The 25770-nt window shown below is 38.4% G+C and overlaps 1 protein-coding gene across 3 annotated transcripts in view; it reads right to left on the minus strand.

Moving 5' to 3' along the window:
* Positions 1 to 1120: 1120 nt before the first annotated feature.
* Positions 1121 to 25770, minus strand: part of ITGB1 (integrin subunit beta 1) — a 43455-nt gene continuing 18805 nt past the window's right edge. For 2 of the 3 annotated variants that reach the window (XM_042043285.1, XM_042043283.1), the window contains exons 2-16: positions 24678 to 24747; positions 24330 to 24415; positions 22646 to 22868; positions 20464 to 20634; positions 19911 to 20149; positions 18530 to 18685; positions 17419 to 17514; positions 16507 to 16596; positions 15712 to 15852; positions 15391 to 15593; positions 14176 to 14414; positions 12477 to 12699; positions 11451 to 11683; positions 9129 to 9295; positions 1121 to 2391 (exon numbers count right to left, since the gene is read on the minus strand). In XM_042043285.1, coding sequence (XP_041899219.1) covers positions 2326 to 2391; positions 9129 to 9295; positions 11451 to 11683; positions 12477 to 12699; positions 14176 to 14414; positions 15391 to 15593; positions 15712 to 15852; positions 16507 to 16596; positions 17419 to 17514; positions 18530 to 18685; positions 19911 to 20149; positions 20464 to 20634; positions 22646 to 22868; positions 24330 to 24415; positions 24678 to 24747 — 2403 coding nt within the window. In that variant the 3' untranslated portion in view covers positions 1121 to 2325. Of the gene's footprint in view, positions 2392 to 9128; positions 9296 to 11450; positions 11684 to 12476; positions 12700 to 14175; positions 14415 to 15390; positions 15594 to 15711; positions 15853 to 16506; positions 16597 to 17418; positions 17515 to 18529; positions 18686 to 19910; positions 20150 to 20463; positions 20635 to 22645; positions 22869 to 24329; positions 24416 to 24677; positions 24748 to 24926; positions 24945 to 25770 lie in introns of those variants that run through there. The other variant, XM_042043284.1, reaches the window with a different exon arrangement.

The raw sequence follows: 25770 nt of genomic DNA on the forward strand, positions 1-25770 counted from the left end.
AAAGCTCTCTTAATGGGCCACTTAAATTCAAAGCCTTAAGCATCTCCGTGAAAAAGCAGCCTACCAATCCACAAAAGCATTTTGAAACCAGACTTGTTAAAGAAACTGCAGAACATGTAACATATGAGTGAACACAACCAGGCTAATGTACATGTAAATTAAATATATGCCTAATTTGGGAGTACTGGTAGTGCTGTATAGGGGTCAGTGTTCCTAAAGGTCAGTTTTCTGTGTGACATTAATTCTGCATAGTTCAGAATAGCTCTGCAGTCTGGGAAAGATGAAGAGGTAGAAAGACAGATCTCTGAAGGGGACTTTGATACAGTCCAAACCAGAAATTTGGGATTAATCTTCCTAGAATGTTGACAAATCAACAACCATGAAGGTCAGAAACTATCCTTTCAACTCAAACTGCTTTGTCTCAGTTTCCATGGACAAGTAATACAGAACATGTTTAGAAGAAATTTCTGTATCTTTTCTTACGGGGAAAATCCTCAGTATTGTTGGGGAAGTGACCAAAGCATTAGGAAGGGAGGCAAGTTCTCAAATGTCCCAAATAAAATCTCATCCATTGTGGAGACATTTCTGTAAAGTCAGTATCAAGAGGAACAGCTCCAGGTGGAGCTGCCACTTGTATCTAATCTCATGGCCAGGTTGGATGGTTCTCAGGCTGTTTGGTTCCCTGAGGTGGGACTCTGTCATGAAGCACTGCAGCCTAAATTATTGCACAGCTTTTTCTCATCTGTGAGTTTGCTCTCATTGGCACCAACCACCAGAAAATGCTCCTGTTGCCACAGCCAGGAGCCCACAAGCAGCCAGACTGCAGCAGCTCTGTGTCCCCAGGTCCATCACAAGGTGAGCTGGAGTGTGCATTCACAGCAAGGCTCTGCAGGCAGTGCACACACAGAGAACATCTGTGCACACACAGAGCACACACAGGACACAGCACTGGGAAACACGAACAGGTTTACAACAGCTCATGTTTGTTACCCAAGATCAACTTAACTACTTTCACGGCACATTTGGTGTTTTTACAACAACAATTATTACCTTGCAGAGATGCAATTCTCAGGTTTTCTGAATAGTATCAACTTCTACAAGATAAAGAGATGAGATCAAGTATTTTAAGGTACTTTTATTTAATAAATAACTTCAGTAATAGCACTGTAAAAAGTGAACATCTGTTAAAATAAAAAGGCACTTAAAACAAGAATATGACTATGATGCAGTTTGAATGGTCAGAGGCAAATATACATGGCACATGTCAAGAATGATGTGAGACTCATCACATGACAAACTATGCAATCTTAGCTACAGGGTAAAGGCAAATTTACAGCTAAGACTGCTCAAAAAAAAAAAAAGGAAAAAAAAAGCTTGTGTTGATACAAAAACATTACAAAAAGAATCGCAACCAAATACGTTAAAAAGATTAGAAGGTGACAAAGCACCAGGCTTTAAACCAAAGAAACATTACACAATAAAGACACAGCATCACGTAAGGCCCTTAGGTGATCTGAGGATGTCTTGGTAAGGTACTTCATGATACTGCCACCCAGGGCTTGAATTTACAAAGAAAATCTAAGCAAGTTACCAGTCAGCAACTTCTTCAGTAATGGCACATGTTTTAAAGCTATTTTTTCCTTCCAAACATTCTTCTCAAACCCTTTCATTTTAACCATAACCTGGCAATATGCAATTTGAAAATCAAAGATAAGTATGCACACACTTTTCAGTCTTTAACACTGCTCCCTTCCAGCTTACTCAACTTACCAAATACTTAATCATACATCTAGCAAGTCAAAGACCAATTAACCTCCACCTCCATGCTACATGAGTTTAATTATATCTGCAAACTCAAGCCCTGATTTCCCTGTAAAGCTAAGAAGTTTAATACTTAATGGCTAGGCAGAGCCCTCATGCTGATTGCTTTAACCCCTTCCCTCCCAGTCATGCCATGCAGCATCACGCCCTGCAGAAGACCTGGATTCACAGCACGGGAATGGGAAAGGTCAGAAAGGCACCATGTGACCTGGCCTGACTAGGCTACACAGTCTCAAGTTTTGTTTTTTTGTCGTCCAACCTCTGGCACCAATTACTCTCATTTGGAAAAAAAAAAAAAAAAAAAAAAAAAAACACCAAAACAAAAAACCAAAAACAAACAAAAAATTAAAACAAAAAAATTACATATGGTACATTTTCACACAGGAAAACAAACCTATATGTAATGAATTAGTAAAATCACTGCAGTTTGCCCTAAATCTATCTTACTGTGACTACAAAAATTGCTATGCTGCATACAGTGTTGTGAAGTTATACAAGCAGTGTTCATTTTCCCTCATATTTAGGATTGACCACAGTCGTCACTGCACTCTTGTAAATAGGATTTTCACCCTAGAAAAAGAAAAAAACATTACATTAACATTTAAAGATACGAAATAAGAAATGTGTTTGCAAAAAGCATAAAAATTAGCATAAGAAATTACCCATTAATGCTTTGTTTGTACACACAAACAACTTAAGTCAAACTAGTTTTCCTTCTAGCAACTTGAACAAAGGCATGCACAGCTAATAAATAAAGCAAAGGGTTAGCAGGATCCTGTTCCATTTGCACCACAGAATTCCTTGGAGGCAGTTGAACCTCACAGGCTCATCGTGGCTGAGCCATCACCCAGGGCTCTGCAGCCCAGGGCATTTTATAAACAACAGAATTGTAAACAACACTGTTTGACACCAGGACTGACCACAGACCAAATCTGGCTATAATAGACATTTAAATAGCTTATCTTACATTGTAATTTAATTCTAGAAACAAAATGGAAAGACTTCTAGTATTTTGCTAATACACAGTCAAGATTTATAGTGAACATTCAGGATTCATCATTCTCATTTTATTCCTGCAGGCCTCCCCACCCCCCATAAGGGCAAAATGTACAGATAAAACAAAGAACCTTCTGTACTGGTGCAGATGCTGTAATAAAAATATTATTTCTACTGATTTGAGACAAGCCTACAGAACAATTGCTTACATTTCACTTGCTGAGATTTAAAAACCCCTAAATTAAACTTATTTTAAGCTTCCTTTTTTCCCAGGTTTCCTTCTATCTCAGTAAATCTTACTCCATTTATGACATCCTTGCACACCTCAGATGAACAGCTTGAACTCAAAATTAACAGATAAATCTTCACAGGAGAAAAGACCACTGCTGGAATGGCCTGGAGCTGCAGCTCTGAGCTCTTACCACAGCCTGAACCTCAATGTAAATGAATGTTGCCTGCCAGCACGAAGCTCTTCTGTGCATACACAACTGATTCCTGAGAAAATCCAGCTCAGTGCAGATGTCAGCCTGAGTGCTTTTCTGGCCAGGGCTGAACCCTGCCTTCAGCAGCAGTAAGGCAATCTCTGTCCCTTCAAAGCTCCCCCCAGTCTGAGATGGTCTGTATCAATGTATTAATTCAACTCTATTAATATTCAATTCTATTTACAATATTTCAGGTTAAATCTGTTTTTCCTACACTCAATAAAGGATGCACAAACATCAGGTGTCTATTTTTCAGGGTCATAAACCTGGAAAATCAGCTAGGAATACCACAGAACGTGCCAAAAGTGACAAGGCAAGCAAGAACCTCACTTGGTGTGAAATTTTTGTATCATGGTCCCTGGGAAATTTGTTGCCTTCTGTTTGCAAAGCCCACTATAGGACGAGTAACTGGTCTACCCCAACAACAGTGGCTGCTGCTGAGGGAGACCATGTAGCTGCTGTTGTGGTTCCTTTCACAGGAAAAGGGTATTTCTCCTCAAAGCCAGCTTCTCTAACATGCAAAGAGCAAGATGGCGCATCCAGTCTTGCCTTGATCCAAGAGACCTGTCCAGCCAGAACTTGGATTGCCAGACAATGGAAGTCAAAGTTCTCTGTTCAGTCTTCTCAAGATCGAAGTCACTGTCACCTGGACAGAGTTGAAGGAGGAGCTGGGTGTTCAGTGCTGGCTGTACTTCACAAATACGGAGTAACAGCAAAAGACCCTTCCCCCTTCTATCAGTTCCCAGGCAAATGCTGTCTTGATTAAAAGTGTATCACCTACTGGTCTGGGAAGGGATGAGGAGTAACATTTGGCTGGAAGTTTTTAAATTTTAAATCATGGAAATTGTGTGATGTGGCTAGTTCTCAGACAGACGAATTAACCCAGACAAATTACGACCTTCCCCAGTATTTTTAGCAAAGGGTTTGCAATAGTAATATGCAAATGAAACGGGAAAAACATCCAGGGATGAGTGATTTAATCTGGTACTGAAGTATCTCTTAATGCCTCAAAGTTCTTGGGAATGTATGTTATTTCCTTGAAAAGTTTTAGTGGAGAATTCTTAAAAATGTAAATATAAACCAATAAAGTTTATGATGCAGAGGAAGTCCGTAAGCTTCAGAGGCTGCATCATAGACAGAGCAGAAGTTACTGCCCAGCCCTCCCATGGCAAGGCATTATGCAATAGTTGTTACACTGTGCTGTTAGCCTCCACCATTTTACACAACAGACTCCCCCCAGTACATACAGGGGGTATACACTTACATCTTCTAGTTTGTAGAAGAGAGGTAACTTCTACCAGATAGTCTAGAAATGGGTCCAAAGGTTAGGACTAAAACTTGGAAATTTGCTAGGTGCTACTCATACAACTGATTTGGACCTGAAATCAGGCTTAAAATACAATTTGCATAATAAGATTGCAAATTTTTTACTACACAGCTTTTTGAAGAAGTCAGAATTCAAATTTTCATATTCTTGGTTTAGCATAAGCCCTACAAGGATATTGAAACCCTGTCCTGCCTTCCCTTGTACTTGCACTTTTCAGAAGCAGACAGGGGGGTTTAGGTCACTGGATAAAGCACTTGCCTAGCTGTCTCCCCATGTCAGGTGAGTGTCTCAGTTCCCACTGCAAATAATGGAGATTTAGTCAATATTCACACCTATTCAGCTTAACCCAACTAGACATTTGATCAGCTAAATGGCTCCTGAGGCTCTGCTGCCTATAATTACTACACAGGCACCTGATGGATCTGCAGTTCCTTCCCTTCTCTCTTCTGGTAACAGCCCTGCCCGTTCCAGCCATACCCCACCACGCTGTCTTGGCCCTGGCTCGGCGGGGTCTCCTGCAGACAGCTCTTCATTAAAATAAATATCCACTAATCAAACATGGTGCTCACCTCGCTCAGGGCCCCTCACAGCTGGCAGGGGGTATATACATTTTCAGACATAAGAAGAATTCCAGTTTTTTATTTGGCCACTAAAACATGGGATTCCAAACTTGCTGTCTTAGACAAATACTATGGTTTTTAATACCCCTTTTTCTTTATGCCACTGCAGAGAATACCCTGGTTTAAGCATGCAGAATTAGGGAAAACACATTTGCCACGTGCCCCTACAACTGAAAACTCCATGCACATGTACACCAAAATTAAAATTAACAAACAATAACTACATACAAGACTGAGTGAAATACTGAGTAAAATAAAGATGGCAGTACTTTTTAAAAGTACCTTCAGTTGAGAATAAAGAGCTGTGTTCTTGCAACAATATTCACTTTGAACTAGAGTGGGCTGTTCAGAGGACAACAGTTTAGTCCAGTGTTGCATAAAGATGAAACTATTACACAGGATGTTCAATTAACCTCCTTATTCCTTTTGCTCCAGGGACTCACTGTTTCAACACTCACTTAAGATACTTCCATAGCGGGTTTAAGACCCACTGTAAGAAACAGAATTAAAACTCATGCACGTACATTGTTCAAGAGCTGGTTGTGACTATTTCCAGCCCCCGCTGATGTCCAGCGCTATTTCTCAGGAACACGGGGCCCTGTCCGTCCTGGGCCCGCGGCGGCCGCTCCAGGGATGGACAAAGTGAGGCCACGGTCCGGCCTGGGCGGCCGCCAGAAAGCACCACTAATCCCATTTCCATCCATCCTCAGAGCCACAAACCAGCATTCACTGAACACAGTCATTTATATGAAAGGGACTGAAAACATGGCACCTCTGCTCCCAGAGCACGTTCATCACTCAGCAGCAAGGTAAGTTACAGGCATAAAATCCAAGTCAGGAGAAAAACAAGTCCCTGCGATTTTGAGTGCTTTGAACTGTTTGTGGGTTTTTTCCATTTTAATGAGCAGCTGCTAATAGGGCTAACCAAATTTCTACAGCTTTAGTGTCTAATATAAATGTGTTTATCACCTGTGGAATTCAAGATGACTGAATTTGGAGTCTGTTTGAAGATGCTTAGCAATGCAGAAGCTATCCCCATGCAGGAGTGGTAATGGCATTCACTACAAACAGCAGCTTTGTGTTCTAAATTAGTGATGCAGCTTTTCAGTCCATAAGAAATTCATCCTTAGACTTGTTACAAGCATGACTGCACCAAAGCTTTTATGGCTGGATTGGGGTAGAACACGGGCAAACAGAACTGGGTTTGACCCAGCTGCCTTGAGCACTGACCGCCATGATGCTGTGGCATCATCTGCACCATCGTGGGCCAGCACCAGGGAACTATTTGGGAACCTGCTCCATGACAAACTCCATGGTGCTGCAGTTCCCTCACCACAGAGCCCCAGCCCACGTGTGGACGATAGCTGTGGGACAGGGGAAGGGTCACACAAACTGCACAGAGTTAATTTAACTGTGTATGCACACACTTGGAGGGACTCCACTAGGGCGTAATTTTCTTATAATGGGATTTCAGGTGCCTTGACATTACAAGACAAGTCTTCATCTAAATGAGAGGCTACAGTAATAATCTAAAACCACCAGAAAATCTGATCTATAGGGAAAAGGAAGACCTTGTTTTATGTCTCAGGGCTCACCTATTCTGACAATGCTGACCTCCTCTTTTCCAGTTGTATATAAGGATAAACCCACCTCCCTCTCTCCCCAGAGTTCTAATATTTCTATGAATACCAAAAATTATAAAGTCATGTTAAAAAAAACCCAAAACACACCCTTTCACACTTTTAACCTTCACATCTGAGTGAACCAAAAAGGCAGAAGTCAATCCCTTCATTTACACCAGAGGAAAGTGTTTTGCAGGAACTACATTTTGAGGAGAAATGGCAGCACCAAGGACATTACAACCTGAAGAGTCACAGGGTAGGGAACAAGAGCACAGAATGGAAGTTACACACCATATGGCTTGTTAGGTGCTTGTCCTGCATGCAACAGAAAGTACACAATTAAGTGAATAGCAGAAGAAGAGGTAACAAGAAATTTAACCAGATGGAGTATGTGAAATGTTAGAAAGGACCAAAAGCTCAATTTCCTCCCCAGAATAATTGACTCTGGGAAGAAAAATGAAAAGGAGGTGAATGTGGTCGATGTAGCAGGCAAAAAGAACATTTTCTTACATTCCATTTTAGACACACTGGAAAGTGAAATGATTGCAAAGAGAAAAGGAAAGTATATTTCATCAGGAAAGGCTCAGAATGCTACACAAAATATTTGGAACTGTTGTCACCGTGAGAGCACATAAGAGCTTAAGTACTCTCAGTTTCTGCTTTCTCCCCTTTTTGAGTGCAACACTGAAAAAGGGAGACAGCAGACAGTGTAAAATTAGAGATACAGATCCTTCCCTTCCACTGGCTTCTGAAAAAAACTCCATGGATGTTTAATGGATGTGCTGCCTTCCCAACTTCTTCATTCCCCTCCCTCTACTCTGATCTCTGCACTTCTTTTTTGCTACTGCCAGTTTCAATAGAAATAAGGATGAAAAAAGTAAGATGCATATTTAATTATAAAATTAGTAGAGTATATGCTTTTCATTCTTTAATTACAGGCAAGTTCTATACTAGAAGCAGTTTACAAAAAAACAAGTAATGCTACTCTGCATGTTCACAGAGCTATTCTAATAAAAACAGTGATATTTATAGGCCGGGATATTTTAGGAGTATCTAATCTAGCTTAGCAAATATATTGATTTTAAGCAAACTGACTGCTGATTTGAGGAAATAGAAGACAAAGCCTCCCATGTCTCTCTCTGCAATCCAAAGATATTCTTCAGTCCTAAGAGCTGTTCTATTATGTATCCGCACATTTACAAAAAAATTTTAAAAATCACTTGTTGAATAGTTTAAGCCAGTACTGGCAGTATTAGTAAGTAAGCAATCTTGCTGTCAAAAGCAGTTAAAAATTTTCAAGCTGCATTCTTGAAACCCCACAATCAAAGCAGCAGTAGATACACTGAGCAAGACTCAAACTGTGATTAACTGACTGACACACAGTGAGTTTGAAGTAACATGCAAAGGGGAAAAAAAGGAAAGAAAATGAAAGGAGATACAAACTGAGACTTAGAGACCAGCTTTACGTCCATAGTTTGGATTCTTGAAATTGTTAATAGGGCTCTTGTATATTGGATTTTCTTGCTGAAGTGAAAGAAATGGTCAATGTCGAATAATTCAACAGGAAAAGAAAAGCAACATTCAACTATCACTGAGAAGAAATCATGCTATATATAAAGAAAAGTGTTAGTAAATTTTTCCCCAGTACAAGATTAATTAATTTTCTTAAATAAAACCAAAAAGCTTCCTAGGACAATTAAAAAAAAATATTCTTATCAAGCAGATGGGGGCATTGACTTCTACAGAAGTGTAGTGAAGGGGTTCTTCATTAGCAGACTCCTGACACTGCCCAGAGGCAGTGACTCCGTAGCCTATGAAAGCCTATAGACCATAGGCTTGTTTTTCTTGCACATTTTTCTGTTGGCAAAGAGCTGGGAAGATTTCAACAAACCAGCACCAGCCATGATTTTGTGACTTTATGGAAGTCTCCCAAGTAACCCTGTGTGAGTATTTGTAAGATCTCCTCAATGAGCACAAAGTTTTCTTCTTTGCCTTCTACAGAAATGACTCATCTTTGTAATAAATGTTTTAATCATATGTTGTAAAGCGTGATAGAACTGCAAAGCTGAGCTGTTCTGACACCATTACATTTTCTCTCTGACATGTTATTTAAATCCGAGTTACTACTCTCTTTTCTGCCTCGAGAAGTACTTCTCTAAGAGGACTGGTTACAATCTGAAACACTTAGAAGCACATGAACAAAAATCTTCTGTTTTCCCTCCGCTACTGCAGCTTTTATACATAGGAAAGCTTGACTCACCGTATCCCACTTGGCATTCATCTTCTCCTTTTCAAATTTAGCAAATTCTCTTCTGTCGTGAATGATCATTAGTAGTTTCCAAATCAATAGCAATGCAAGTCCAATAAGAACAATTCCAGCAACCACACCAGCTACAATGGGAATGATGTCAGGACCACTGGGGCACTCTAGGGAACAAACAAGGGAAACAGAATTTTACAAACTAGTAAAGGTAATGCATATCCAGAAGCTTTTAACATTTGATTTTGTACTGAAGCCAGTATTTTGAATATCAGATATGCCAATACTACTTTTCTTTCAAATAAGAAAATTTTTGGAGTATATACATCCTGTAACATTCCAGCTTTTTTTTATCCTTCTAATTTGTGTTTGATCTTAGCAACAGAACAACTTCTGTTCTGATGATAAAGTCGATACACTGCTAACCCTTTAAGCTATTTATCTACATATTAAAATAACTGGCAATTGTATTTTAAACATTTAAGAGCTCCAAGTCAAAGGCAGTGGCATCTGGAGCACAAATGCTGACCAGCAGAACAGGCCCCACATACAGCAACACAGAATACTCTTAGTTGAAAATGACCCACAAGGATCATCAAGTCCAACTCCTGTCCCTGCATGGGACAGCCCCAAGAGTCACACCCTGTGCCTGAGAGCATTGTCCAAATGCTTCCTGAACTCTGTCAGGCTTGGTACTGCAACCACTGCCCTGGGGAGCCTGTTCCAGTGCCCAACCACCCTCTGGGTGAAGAATCTTTTCCTAATACCCAATCTAAACCTCCCCTGACACAACTTCAGGCCATTCCCTTGTGTCCTGTCACTTGTCATCAGAGAGAAGAGATCAGTGCCTGCCCTTCCTCTTCCCCTCATGAGGAAGCTGTAGACTGTGATGAGATGCAAAGTGATTTAAAGTGGCTGATACAGAAATAATAATCCTTCAAATTAAAAGCCAACTCCACTATTAATATAAAATTCCCAATAATCACAAACTGAAGAAAGGCTTTTGCGGAGCTCAGTGCACAGACTTAAGGAGTCAGAAGCAAATTAATGCAACTCCTGTGCAATAGAACAACTGTCAATAGAGCACAGCTTCCCCCACATTGCAGACTCCTTATCTTCATAGCTGCCTCTGCAAGAGTGAGAGAAGTGGGAAGGGACACGACAAGGAATTCCTTGGGAGCTAAGGAACAGGTGTCTGCTCCACAGAATACAGCTCTACTGGCCAGAGCTTGTTCCTTCAGCACTTGTATGGCACAAAATTAAGGTGCCTCCTCGTACATGATGGGCTTGATTCACCTCTGAGCTAAGGCAACAGAAGTTTATACATGAAGAAAAGATCAGGCCTCAAAAGCGTAGGGCATGTATGGCTTGTCCTAGGAGACAGTGCTCAAGTTTCTCCCCTATACTATGGACTACATTTGTAAAGAATTTAAAACATTCTGAATTGAAGCAGTATTTATTTCTAAAAGTCCCTGGCCACTGGCCTGTGTTAAGTGATGATCATCAAAATTATCAACTCTTGAAAATTCCTCAAGCGTATAATACAGCACTAAATCTCTAAGGTGTGTATTTTCTATCAGGCTTATAAAAATCAGGAGACCACAAACTGCTAATGTACAAAACCATAAATTTTGTACTGTTAGATGCGACATCCAGTGATTCAAACTAACAATACTCCTGGTAAATAAATGGTAAATTACTGATGGAGCTATAGAATTGTTCTCACTTTTTTTTCTATTAGAAGATTGATCTATTAAGGATTAACTAAGCAAAATGCTTTTGGGATCTATTATTGAAGGTACCTCAGTTAAGTAAAAGCAAAGGTTGCCAGCATAAAATAATTCAAGCAGTTTGCAACATGGTACACAATTTTATGTGGACTGATCCCAAATTATTCAGAAAAGGGAAAGAAAAAAGCATCAAAACCCCACAGACACCATTGTTTATAACCTGTAGCACAAGCCTAGTAAAAAAAAAAATTATCAACCTTTATCTAAATAGGACTTGCTACAGGAGAGATAAAATAAGCCTGAAGGTACATCAAGTGCAAACAGGAAATGTTTCAACAAATATACATGACTGATTGACTTTCTGCTTTTAAAAAACAGAATCTGTTTCTGTCAGCCCAAGGGTTTGAAAAATCTAGATCTAGCAGACTTACATTTTTCTAAAGCCACTCAGACATGCACAACTATCACTCAGGGAACAAGTACCTGTTTCTGAATGCATTCAACTCACCCCAATCAACCAGAGGTACTTTGTAGCACCCAACAACTGCACAAATTAACAACAAAGGAGGAACAGGCAACATCATGTTCCTACCTGGGGTCTCCACCACGTGGACATTAGCTTCACCATTTGAGTTAACAGAGTAAGTGAAGTAGAACCAGCAGTCATCAACATCCTTCTCTTTGCAGTGGGACAGGGGATCGGACTGGCCAGGCTGCGGCAGCTTGTCCCGGCTCTCCACCCGCGTCATGTTGAAATGCATACATTCCTGGGAACACGTTTCCTTCTTCTCTCCCTTATCGAAAGCTCTGCACTGAACGCAGTCCCTGGGGAAGGACAAAACAGAAGCAGCGCTTTTGAATGTGTTCATGGAGGATTTCTTGCATTTAATCTAAAGAAATGTTAAGGAGAAAATGTAAGGAAAAAAGCCCAAGAAAAACCAACCCTTTTGCCATAAAGGTTAGGAAAAAATAAATCAAGAGACCGCTTTATATCAGTCAGAACATTTATGTACCTTGAGATTAACAAAAGCCCTTTTCACAAATTCCTCTTTCCCTGAATGACCTACAAGCTTCAAGGACAGAAAAAACCCCAGACTTTTTCAACACCTCTACCTGGAAAATGAATACTATCAGAAAAGGCACTGTAAGAACAGGGTATTTACAGTGGAACAGTGTCTGAGACACAGGTTAAAAAGAACAAACTGAGTGACAAGATTTACAGTGGGCTATCACTGAATAATTAAGTGAAAAAAGTAGATTGAACAGGACTTTTATACTAGAAAGACCAAGGTTTTTTCTCAGCACTAAGTCAGTTGCACAGGAATCAGCTCAGCCACTAATCCTGAACTTATTTCAAAGTTTTCATACAGAAAATGCTAGGTTTCTAAAAACCTGGATTTCCAAAGGGAGGGATGCAAATTTCGCTGGCTCACACAGGACTAGGTTTAGTTTTTGACAGTCAGGTTAGTCTTTTTTAATAGTATTTCAGAATAAAAGTTTTAATCAAAAAGCTTAGCTGAAGTTTTAACTATCAAAAGCTTTGTTTTGAAAATCCTCACATATAAACATCACTAACTCCAATGCACAGATGCTGGGACTTGGTTTTTTAGGTACGTACTTGTGCTCTGCACAGACACCAAGGCAAGTCTGACACATTTCACATGTGGGGCCTTGGAATTTGGGATCTGTACAGTTACAGGTGCCACATTCACAGGTTCCTCTTCCATTGCAAATCTGCCCATTAGATGCCATACATGGTGTAGTATCCAAGGAACAATCGCAGGCGCTGCCAGTGAAGTTGGGGAAACACTCGCACACTCTGCACTTGCAGATCCCGTTTCCTGTGCAGCCAAAAGGTATTGCAATGAAATCAGGTCTAGTACAAAACATAAAATCTGTGACAGTGAGAAATAAATTTTACCACCTCAGCGTAGATAAATGAAAAAGAAACCATGGTGGAGAGATAATGAAGACTCTAATGAATTAAGAGGTACAAAATAAATTTCAGCTCCTTGAAAACTTACTTGCAGGCATTTCTCCCCTTTTCCCATTCTCCTACATTTGGATTTCCTTTCATAAACAAAATAACAAGACTTGGGAAATCAGATCAAGAACAGTATAATGTGATGACCATATCCCCTGGGTAGAGAACATTACAGCACTGCTTCAATTCACAATTTTGCACGCATACAGATAAATTGACTGCTCCTGTCTTTGTTATCTATCACTGTACAAACGTATAAAGCAAGACTTAAAAAGATGAGGAATGCACTGACTGAGTATTCAAAACACAGAAAAATGAAACAGCTTTGCCTCCAGAAGACACCAATGTTCAGCTGCAATGTACTTCTGACCTCACACACCCAACCCAACTTCATGCTCCTTACACTCCCAATACAGGAAACAAGATGCCTTTATCTTGGTCTGGATAACAAAGAAAGATCTTTGGCTACACCCCTCCTTCTCCACTGAGAATAAAGTGTTTCAGTCAACACTTTCCTGTCACCTATGTATTTTATTTGTTTATTTCCTGTGTATTCTGGAGCACCAGAACCTTTGCTCCCATCCCTTGTGGAACTGGTGGGCAATAGTGGATTCTGAGCAAATCAGACAAATGAGGTATTCTCATCACTCAGTTAGATCTTAGCAGCTTCTCTGTTTTATTTTTGTATCACAGACAACACTGAGGTAGTAGTTATGCTCCTACTGGATACTTCCACATGCAAAACAGCAAAATAATTTAGACATTAGCTGCTGAATGGTTATTTAAATTGCTTTTGATTTCAGGAATTAACTATCATCAAAGTCTTGCTTCAAGAGCTTAAGGGGTTTTTCTGGATTTTGCACATTCTAGTCTTCACTTACCTTTCAGAACAGTGTCAAGCAGTTCACTGGTATCCTGTCAAGCACCAAAGTCAAGCACTCACTATTAAAAGCAAGCTGAGGGCATTCTTTCTATTGACACAGTGGTTACACTGAGCCAGTATAACATTACAATCTCAGGACAGCTGTCTCAGCCTTCTTTACTGTAATACCTGAGGGTAACTCTGCAATAAACAGCAGAAGTCAAGTTCACTTTACACCCTTCTTGGACCTGTGATTCAAGGAAGGTGAAATGTGCATTAACAGACTACATGTTCAGAGGGCTGTTTAATTAATAGACAAGTGTTTGCAATCACTAAACCTGTGGATACTCTCATCTCTGGTGTCAAGTGGCTATGATCTTTTAGCTAAGTATCCCTACTCCACTGGGTAGAGAAGATAGACCTATAAACTGCTGACCAGCTTTGCCTGCAGAAAGCTGAAGCATCTCTCACCTCCACAGATTAAACCATTTGATCGATCACAGTTGAAGTTGTCACATTCACAGTATTTGCCAGAATACACCTCATTGGTGTTTTCCCTTTTCTTGCACACACATTGTCCACAAATGCATTCTCCATTGTTACTGCAGATTTCTGTACTGTTCTCTCTCCTGCAGTAAGCATCCATGTCCTCACTATTTACTTCATCTGTGCTACATTCACATAGTCTTCCAATACGTCCTTCATTACATCTGCAAGGTAAAAACATGACTGAAAATGTAATCTTAATTGAAAGTCACACAAAAAAAGGCCACAAGAATAGCACAAAGAACAGGAGTAAAAGTGGCTACACTCTCAAGGGATGTTACAACTTAAACTTCAAATGAGGTTTCCAGCTGACACCTACGTACCAATTCTTGAAGGCACTGAAACAAACTGGACTAAGCTGCTCTTATTCTGATTATCTTACCTGATATTCCAGGTGAGAAACTATGTGTCACTCCCTCTAACTAAACTGTCATATAATCATTAATCCCTCTCTCATGTGACAGAACAATAATTATTTCTCAAGTGACAGTAACTGTTCACTGTAGCTGTTGTCATACTTCAATGAAAAGATTTCCTATGAATTAGAGTAGATGATCTTCAGAGCTGCTGAGCTGCGATCTTCAGGGACCAGCACTTCTCATTATCAAGGGTAAGATATTGATGAGCAAATGGAGGTTGCTCTTGTTCCCATCAGTGATTGACAAAATGTTATGTGGTGTCCATCAGAGACAATAGATCACTGGGAAACTGCTGCATTTACAAAAACAGAAGGCTGTGCTTACCCACAGGCCAGTTCTTGCCCACAGGAAACCAAGTGGACACCAGTGACAGTGACACCAAGTATGAGAAGTCTTTCTACACATAGATGGGAAAATCTGGTATCCTTATTTAAAAAGGAACATCAAAAACTGACCTGTATCCTTTAAAGTGCTGACTCAAGGCCAAATTTGAATTCTGACTCATACAATAATGCTGATCGAATGATCAATATTTAAGCATAGGGATTATTTGCAGAGATATGGCAGTATTTCAAAATATCCTAAAAGAAACAGGCCTGTAACAGCAATTATTGTCCTTTCACTAAAAAACAAGTAAACCCAAGTAAACCCTAATTAAGGAAACAAAGATCTTGTTCATATTTCTCTTTTAGAAAAATAAAGAAAGTATCTTTTTATTTACCTGCATGCACCACATTCAAATGTTCCATTTCCTGCATGGCAGGCTGGACTGTTAGGTTCTCCTTCACTTTGACACTGACACTCACAGATGAACTGGAGATTAATTTCCACTTCTTCAGTGAATCCCAGTGGTTTAATTTTAATTGTTTCATTTTGTTCTTTCTTTGGACATTCATTAGCTGTTATATTAATCTCAAATCTAACCTGCAAAAAAAGACGTGGAGTACCATGTTACTAAAAGGAGTTTTGTCTATACAAATGCTGTGTTGGACACTTTAAATGCATTTTGTATTTGAGTAGCAGCACATATACTCTGAGTTACCTCATCTCCAATTGAAATGTTAGAGCACTTCCTTCCATCATCTTGTGTGTCATTCACTCCATTCTTGCAGAAAGACTTGTAACTGATTGTCACTCCTTTTGGTAGCTTAGTATTTTCCAGGATAACCTCTGAAGAAAGGGACTGAAACAACAGTTATTACCTAACTTCAAACTGACTTGCAGAAGCATTTTGCTGAAGAACAGACATTATACAGCTATGTCCAGTCTAAGCACCAACCCCACAGGCACACTGGAATTATTTAAGTTCCAATGTGCTGAGAAACACCAGCCCAGAGCTGCCCAAAGTCATGCCGTGGTGACCCCTTCTCATGTCTGAACCTGTTACAGGGTCAGGGCAGCTTTCCACAGATGTTGGAGGCACTTGTTTACCCCATCTACCCCAAAGGAGAAGTGAGGCTCATTTATACACAATGCAGCAATGAAGAAAATATTTTGGGGTCAACCCAGCAAAATGGCCTTTTTTGCTAACACTTGGAAAGAAGGTAAAAGTGGAGATATTAAAGAAACAGTGTGGGTTTTGGTTGTGAATTTTATTTTTTGAAATGGAAAACGTGGATGGTAACTCTACTTTGTAATGCCATTTTAAATGGCTTTAAGAGCGTATCTTTTTACTCGTCTAACCTCTTATTGCCATAGAGTCTGAATGTTTAGTGTGGTTTTACAGCAATGGAGTATATTTATAGTGTACTATACTAACTAATCCACTTTGGGATCTCTGCTTGAAAAACTTAGGACCAAGAAAAATTAATACATCCCGAATAAAGTGTGAACTTACATTGTATGCATCAATGATCAGCTGAATCACGTTGCTGGAATTTGAAGACAATGTTCCCACTGCTGATTTTGGTATCAGATTTTTCAGTTCCTTTCAATATTTACAAAAACAGAAGGAAAATTACCATCTTATGAGCAAACAAAGTATAATTTGTAATATAAATGGTGATATAATGCGTTAGTGGATTAACTAGTCAAGATCAAGTACTTCAGAAAATAAAGCTGTGTTGCCAGAAATGATCACAATTTTTGAGGTTATACACAGCCCTAATAGCACAAACATGCAGCCTTTTCTTCTCCTTTGCATTTTCACTCTGCATTTGGCAACAGACTACTAAGCCCTTCTCTTGTACAAGTTGACCACACACAATCTCTCTTCAACCACACTTAGAATACATTAAAAATAGGCAGGCATCTTCTTCCAACAAAAAAGAAAAAACAATTTGAATACAGTTTAAAAAAGAACCCCAAAACCAAAAAAACAGATTAAAAGAAGGAAAAATATGCATGTCCTTTACACAGTCATTTCCTATTGCACAATCACATCCAGCAGTTTAGTTAATTTTAAACACGGGGTATATAAATAGAGCACAAGAGACAAAATATGTTCTTTCATAAGTATGTCCCCTGATTCACTGTCCACACCCCCCTCAGCAATTCTGCTGTAAAATTGTTCACAAAAATTAGAACTGCAAATGTGTTCTCCACTCCCTCATACCTATGAAGAGCAGTAAGGAGAAGGGGCACTTTCTCATTGGAAATTACACACAGAGTCAGTTCTGATTTGAACAAGTAAAAAAGCTTAATAATTATGTATGTGGGTAGCAAAATATTACTTCCATGATCACTTACTTTCACAATTATTTTAATTTCAAATAAGGCAATTTTAATGACTTTAGAGTAATTTCTTTACCTTATAGACTGCCTGAAACTCTTCAGTAACAGCAAAGATTGTCTGAATATTGTTCTCACTAAGTTTCTGTACCAGATGAGCAATAGAGGGATAATCCTAAAAAATCAAGCATAAAATTAAATTCAAATTTGAGACACACTTCTAGAAAATAAGCAGAAAGACTCTGACATCATAAATACAAATAATCTTAAGAAACATACATACAACTCCTAACTACCCAGCTCACATCACAATTCTAAAGCAAAACAACCTCTGAAAACAAACAGGCATTGGTTAAGATTTCATGAATGCCCCATGAAGACAGGTGTTTCTTCATAGACATTATCACATTCCATGTCATATATAAAGTTAAATCCTTGATCTTAATGTTCTCAGAAAATTCTCTCCAGTCCCTCAAAACCACTACTTCTTGCACTGTTTCATAAAGAAATGATGAAATAAAACTGAATTAATTTTAGGTTTTCATTGAACAATTTTCACTCAAAGTTAGGAATATTATGAACACACAAACTTGGTAAAGCTTATTGTGGTTACCCCATCTGGTAAATGTTTCTCTTTCCACTTTTTGTCTAATCTCCCTTTCAATAAACCACGAAGGCAATGTTAACCATACGTGTACCATGAACTTTGCATCCTAAGATTTCAGTCTTAAAAAACTATTCAAGGAGATATTTGATAGTATTTTTCACACTAGTAAACTATTATGAACATGAAGACTGGTGAAATGATAAAATAATGGGACAGCCACCACAGTTTTCCAGTGGACATACAGGCCATTCACTTAAGAGTTCGACTATGACCCTTATGCATCCCTTCCAACTCAGAATATTCTGTGATTCTGTGTGATATGCAGGAGTATTAGTTATCAAAGAGGTTAAAATCCAACAACACATAATCATAGTATGAAAGTTGCCATTTCTTGAAATTTTCCAATTAAGACTGGATTAATTCTTGCACTTCAATTCTTTAGTTAAGCTAAAGTCTCTTGATGGAAACAGATACATTTTCTGAAACATAATGGTCTGAAATTCTATCTGATGACCCAATGAGATCTTTTGAGCTTAAGCATCATAAAATATTCATTTCCCTAGAAGATGATATAAAGACTTACATAATAGTGGCTCATTGTGTACACATTATTTTCCAGATGACATTTCCCATCATTTGGTAGAACAATTCCACCAAGTTTACCATCTCCTGCAAAGTGGAATCCAGCATCCGTGGAAAACACTAATAGCCTTGTAACATTCCTCCAGCCAATTTGTTCCTTGGGAAAAACAAAACCAGATTTTAGTATTTTGTACCAATTTATTTTAAAGCATTGGGGACCAACACTTGAGAGAGAAATGCATGGAGAAGTAGACAGATTTAGGAGAAGCCACACTGCAGTGTCACCATGGAAAACACTGATTCATGCAAACCTTGGAAGCACTTGTGTTTTGTTAAACATCTTCTCCAAAACATCTGCTGCAGGTTTTTCATCAAAGGCAAGAAAGATTCTTTTTGGGACAGACCCTGCTCAGTTCTCATTAGAGTATCTGAAGAGGTTTTAGAAATCAGGCCCATCAGCCCAGCTCTTCAGTGCCAAGTCCACTGCCATGCCATGACCAGGCAGCCCCAGGACACTGGTGTGCAGTGTCGCTACAGTACTGAACTGCCCAGCATTAGGCTCTGAAGAATCATCAGGCTTTGCCAACCTAGTGTAGATCTGCACCCAGCACAGTGCTTGCCAGAGGACTGGCCCATGAGCATCCTGGCCCACAACTGCAGGGCCTAATTATGTAAGCTTTCCTATTTTTAAAATTTTTTCCATGGGGCTGAAGCCCTAGCTAATTTCAGGAGAGAAGACCATGTAAAAGTGTCATATAATACCAGTTGCCACCAAAAAAACCCTAGAAGGCTTATGATTAACACTGCACTTTTAAATTAAGAATCCAGATCATTTCAGAAAGTCTTGAATCCATTGATCAACAGCAAAAATAATGTGGTAACAAAGAAATAAACTTGGATATTGCTTTTTTGGGAATTCATTTTGTACAGGTGCATAGAATAGTCTCTCAAAATGACAGAAACAAAGAATCCTTAGGCCTCCAAAAATAAATAAAAAACCAGTTTTCCGTCTACTTCTGTCTGAGAAACTAGTAGAAGTCACAATACACCAGATTTCTGCAACCACAATTACAAGGAGCTTACAGACCTTTAAAGTAATCTGGGAACAACTGCTTACTCAGGATTTCATACACTTTTAAGCAGAACCTGACTCTTACTCTACAGCAAACTTAAAAATCTTTGTCTCTGTGCGCTGTGATCACGAGCTCTGTTTGGCACTTTCGCATTTCCCAGTTTCATTCACTCACTAGAGCTCTTCCTCACCTACCCAGTCTTGCTTGCAGGAGGTGACATAATCAAATGCCAGCCACCATAAAACACTAAGGCTGCATTCAAACAATTTCGTCTAATAGAGCAGTAAAAAAAGAGTAATACACACTTACCCCACAAACTGCAACCTGCATTATTGCATCAAATCCACCTTCAGGAGAATCTAAGTTCCCAGAAATGTGCTGTTTACCTACAAGTTCATTGAATTTGTTTCCTTCACTGGTAAGGCTAAGCACATTTTTATAGCTAAATGGACTTGTACAGTTCTGGTCCCCTGTACAAGGATTTCTGAGTTTGGCTGGTGTTGTACTTATATAAGGCATCACAGTTTTCTCCACAAAAGAGCCAAAACCTAAGACAGAACAATAAAATCCCTGTAAGTTGAAGAATGGAAGTCTCATTTGTATTATGACACAAGAGAATTCAAATGCAATATAGCTGAACTGACATCAGAAATAGCTCTTATACTTGTTTATGTCTCACCTTCTCCATCAACACCAAATACTTTTATGCTGTTCAACAGGTTCTGTGTATTAGAACATCTGCCATAATACTGCTAAACTGAGAAAAAAAATTACTCTTCATACACAGTCATGTGAAAAACATCAGGAAGGAAACTTTGGGGGTTTACTTACTGTTTTTCTAGAATAGGCAAATCTTTCTTACCAATCCGAAAGTCTGAAGTTATTTTTTCCATCTCTAACATCAGAGCTGTTCCGAGACTTTTCACATTCTCTAAATCATCTTTCATAGAATAGGAGAGGTCCATAAGATAATAAAGGTCAATAGGATAGTCTTCAGCTCTCTTGAACTTTAATGAAAATGTTTGGGGTTCCCCTGTTCCAGAGATTAAACAACAAATAGAAACCATTAAAAATTCCACAACTGCACTGGCAATAAAAATGCCTTTCTAAGGAAAGGTTTGTAAATATTTATGAAGGTTTTGAATTAGAGGCAAGTGATTTTTTCCTCCCGTTAATTGAAATACTTAACATCAAATTAGGATGAAAAAAATGTCAACGAGTGTTTCTTTCAAATGTTCAACTTCATATTTCTGAGGTACTTTATCTCCCCACACAAAATATTAGCCTGTCAAAAAACAAGCTTCTTGTAGTTGCTGCAATTTCAAATCTTAAAACTTGCAGTCATTCTAACAAGGTTCCTGTAAGACCTAATAGCACAAATTTTCAAGATCTATTTTCATCCAAGATGACTTCAGTAATTCTCAGAAGTTAACAAACCACATTGTTTTAACAGGTTTATAAAAGAAAAATTAGTTCTGGATGAAATATTGCAAGTTGCTTTGCATCTACCAAGCTCAGAGCACAAAAATGGCAGCAAGAGAATGGCAAGTTACTATTTGCTGTGATTGTGAGCCCAGATCCTGCATTTTATAGAAGAATGTAGTCTCACTCTGATGCTGAGAGAGTGCAGAAGAATTACACACACATACCACACACCCCCTTTCCCAGAAAATGGAACAGTATTCTTTTGCCTATTATATATATGAAATACGGAATAGAATCAATAGGATTTCCTGCTCCCCTCAGTCATTGAACTTAAATGGTAGTACTGCTGCTGCTTAAGTTTGCTTAATAATTAGGAAACATTTGCTAAACATGAGCAAAATCAGTAAAGTGAGAAAACCATTAAATGGGCAAGTGAACAGCATATGGATCATACAGCTATATAATATGGTTTTCACAAAAAAAACCCCAACAAAACAAAGGGGGAAAAAAAGCCATAATACAAAAAACAACCACAAAAATCTGTTTAGATTTTCCTTAGCTAATATTTCAAAAGCCCTGCACAGAAAGCAAGTGTCCCCCTCTGCAAGCACATGGTCCCTCAGAGAACTTACACCAAGAAAAGTGCTTATAAACAGAGTAACAATCTTTTGGGTAATTAGATTCTGGTTGCCCAGGTCTCTGCTATGTTCTGATGAAGAAACCTCTGTGTCAACAGAGGAACAATAATTTGGTTTGAAGCAAAAAAGGTCACATTAGAAATAAATAGGAGCCATATTAAAATTGCAAAATAATTTTCATTACTTTCCTCTCCGCATCACGCTGAGCCTGCTTAACATCATCTTCCAATTATTACTGCAACCACCACTGAGCAGCTGATCCCAAGTACACAAGTTCTGCTTCCAGGAAAATACAAGGCAGCTGTTCAACGAGCCTACAGTACCCAAGAACTCTCCTTAAGGACAATCTCCATTGTGCTCAAGTGAGCCACTAGCCTTGTTCCTCCCCATCCCCCTCACCTGAAGGAGATAAAGTTCTCTTTAGGGGCTAGAAATGGTACATAACTACTTTGTTTTTTTCATTACTGTGGTCCTGTGTCCATATCTTTAGCCTCTGGAAGGTATTTTATGTAGCAATCCAAAAATTGTGCTGCATAACTACAAAACCACTTTGTTCAGACACACAGACTTCAGGTAACAGCAGCACTTCAAGCAAAAGGAAATGCTTTCATAACTTAGCTTTAAGTTTTTGCTGACTCCTCTACTTTCATCCTATGAAGCACACTGTAGAAAATCAACTACAAAATACTGAAAACAAAACAATTTTACATTTCTGATATATCTATCATTCCATGTTGTATCAATTTTCTCCTAAGTTCTATTGTAAAAATAGAATAAGTGATAATATCTAATCTTTCTTAAAAATCAAACAGTATTTGGAGTATCTAAACACCTAGAGCTGAACTCAATGGCTCTGCTATCATTCACACTATCTGAACAACAGTCATTTCTGTAACAAAATGGTTACACATTCAAATCAAAACATGCAGATGCGGTGGTGACAGGAAAACCATCCCAGAAGTGGGATGAAACTGTCCTTACCGACTCTTAGATGCAGCGCTAATTTCTGTGGCTGGATCTGTGTAATGGCTTCTGGTTTCAGTTTCTCTGCAGCGCCTTTCTTACGATTCGTTACTTCTCTATTTTCGAGCACCTGTTTGCTGCCTCTGGGATTTTCTATATCTTCCATAGGGCAGCCTTTACTCTTCAGTGCTGCCAAGTCATCACACCGGGCAGATGTTGGCTCTCCTTCTTGCAAAAAGTCCTAGAAAACACAAGCAAAAGAGTACTAAGTTTACAGCTATGTGCAAATTGTTATATTCTTCCCACAACTGCTCTTCCTACAATGATTCCATCTTTTTTTTTTTTTCCCCCAAGTTTAGTAATAAAACACATGGTCTTGAAATATATTAAATTATACTAAATACATTCAGTGACTACTATTTACTCCAGGAGTTTGCATCTACTTGTCTAAGATAAAAGTAAGATGAAAAAAAAAAAATAAAGCCCAATGTCACCTCCATCAGAAGTGGGACATCTGTTTAAACTGGCTACTCTAAAAGCGACTGGAAGTGGAAAAATATTTTCACATAGTTGCCAATAATGTGAACCTACTTATATAGCCTGCTTTTAACATTCTTTCCTTTTTAATTAAGCTCATGCAAATGTACTTTGGTACTCCACAACAAAGTAATAGCTATATGCTGACATAGCAGGGCAAAGACAGACAACTCTTATTTCGGGGAAATTCCATCTGAAAGCAACACCCATAAGCAAGACCAATCCTTAACTTTGTTCAGAACAAATTATCCTTACCTCAAACCTTAAGAAAGCTTTAACCTCAAATATAAATAAATAAGGCTTCTACTTGAGAAACTTGGCAATTCTGTTTCTGCCCCCATCCCCAAAATATGCATATAAATAAATGTATACTAAAGCTTGTTGGTTTTTGATGACACAGACCTACAAGAAATCTGACAGCTCAAGGCCAAATTATAAAATTCGTCAGTTTAATTAAATGTTGCAAATTTATAAGCTGGTTTGGGCAATAGTAAGTAGGCAGTATATAGAAATAAAGATACATTATCATCTCCTAGCAAGAAACAAAATTTCTCAGTTTCCAATAACAAACCAAAGAAGAGCTATAGAAAACATTTTCTTCTCTTTCTAACCCGAAGAAGATACATCAGCATATACTGCTTGTACCTTATATTTTGTAGTTTCCTGAACTTAATTTTTCTTAAGAAAATACTTTTTGTTTCATAATGAAACAAACCACCCACTCACACAAACCTATCTCCTACTCCTCAAATCTACCAACAATAGAAAACTAAAATTTGAAAATCTTTCTTTTAGAAGAAAAACCCCCTTCAATCTCTTTCCCTACTCCACCTACATCTGTCTAAAATTAGCTCTTACTCTAATGTCACTGGAAGAATATAATTAAGCATACCCAGACAGATTCCACGTTGGAGCCATTTTAAGTAACTATGAGACGGCCTATAGGTTCTGTATACACTTAGGATTCAGAAAAGGAGAAGTAAACACATTGTGAAAAACATCTATACTCAAACCAGAAAATCACAGTATTTGATTTTTTAAGTACAAGTAAGTATTGAATTGAAGAACTAGAGGAAACTACTATTAATGAAAACAGACATTTCTATACAGAAGTTTGAAACCAAGGGAAAAAACCAAGCCATAAAAAGAATTTTGCAACACTTACTGTTTTTTTACACCAGCCACAGTTTGGTCCTGCTTGTATACATTCTCCACATGACTTTGCATTAGCTTTTATGCAGTCACTTCCACCTTGCCAGTAACACAAAGAGGAACACAAATCCGTCACTTCATTTATAAAAAGGTGTTTACAACAACAGCATTTCACTTTGTTTCATTATGGCTTTGTAAATTAAGTTCCAACTACAAAGAGGTCATTAACATGAGATATGACTGACCTACTGCCATTAGCACTTGTCTAGTGAGGATGTATTTATCCACCTAAGTAACTGCTGAACAGACACAATTTTAAAGCAGCATTGAAGTACCGCAGTGCAATCAGATAGTGCCTTACCTTGCTGAGCAAATCCATGCCATATCAAGCAACAGAGAATGCCAGCACATGTGAGCCATTTGAAATTAGCCTGGAAGACAAAACCAAAAAACCAAATTGGATGATTTGTTGTAATGAGTAAGCGGGAAAAAAAAATTTCATGAAGCTGTGGACATATAACTGTGTTTCAGAGGAGACAAGGAACACGGAACAAATGCAAATCAAATTATCTTAGTTGCACCAGCTGGACAGTTTTGCTCCAATACAAACCATGTTTGTGGGCTACACTGTATTTAGAAGACATCAAACAGGGTAGCTTCTCAAATTATTTTGAAATGCTCTTCTGCTAGGTAAACCAGCAAGCTATGAGAAACCTGAGAATGCTGCTCACTTGGGGGGAAGAACCCAAACCAAGCTTTTTAACACCTTATAAAAAATATTCATGCTCTGAATGTTATCGGAGAGAGACTTCTAAATAAAGATACCACAGCAGTACAGGACGGAAACAGAGCTTCTATACTCACACCTCTGTTTCAAGATAAACACCAAGGCTGTTCACAAAACATTTTCTTTGGAATCTTCAAAGGGCATTTTACAGACTTACTTTGCACTTTATACACCAAACTAGAAATTTCCTCTCAAAATATGCACCATAAACCATCCTTGATATAAACTCTGCCCCTATTTTTTCTTCTTTAGACCACAAAAAATTAATGGATATCACTTATATCAAAGAAAAAGCTTTAAAAATATTAATAAAAGGCTAAATTTTTCTAATTTTTTTCTACCTTAATAGCAGGTAGTCAGCCTGGGTCAGTTGTCACATCTTTTAAATTTTGTACTATTTTAAATTGTATTTTTTATTCATTATAAGAATTCTGAGAACTTAGATGATAATGGCCAGTTTTCCTGGACATCCTAAAATGTTGTTGCTAATTAAAGCCTTTTAAGTCATCCTGGAAACAAAAGTATTCTTTATAACTTTTTGTTCTAACAAATATCTTGCAGCATAGCCAAGGACAAGTGAATCTGGCAGAATTTCCTAAAACGAACATGTTATTTTTCTAGAAGATGTACTATTTTTTGCATAAATTATCAACAAAGTAAGCAATGC

The sequence above is a fragment of the Corvus kubaryi genome, unplaced genomic scaffold (assembly GCF_017639235.1).
Source record: "Corvus kubaryi isolate FWS band 111438036 unplaced genomic scaffold, C.kubaryi_AGA036_p1.0 37398, whole genome shotgun sequence".
In the NCBI taxonomy this organism is placed as follows: domain Eukaryota; kingdom Metazoa; phylum Chordata; class Aves; order Passeriformes; family Corvidae; genus Corvus; species Corvus kubaryi.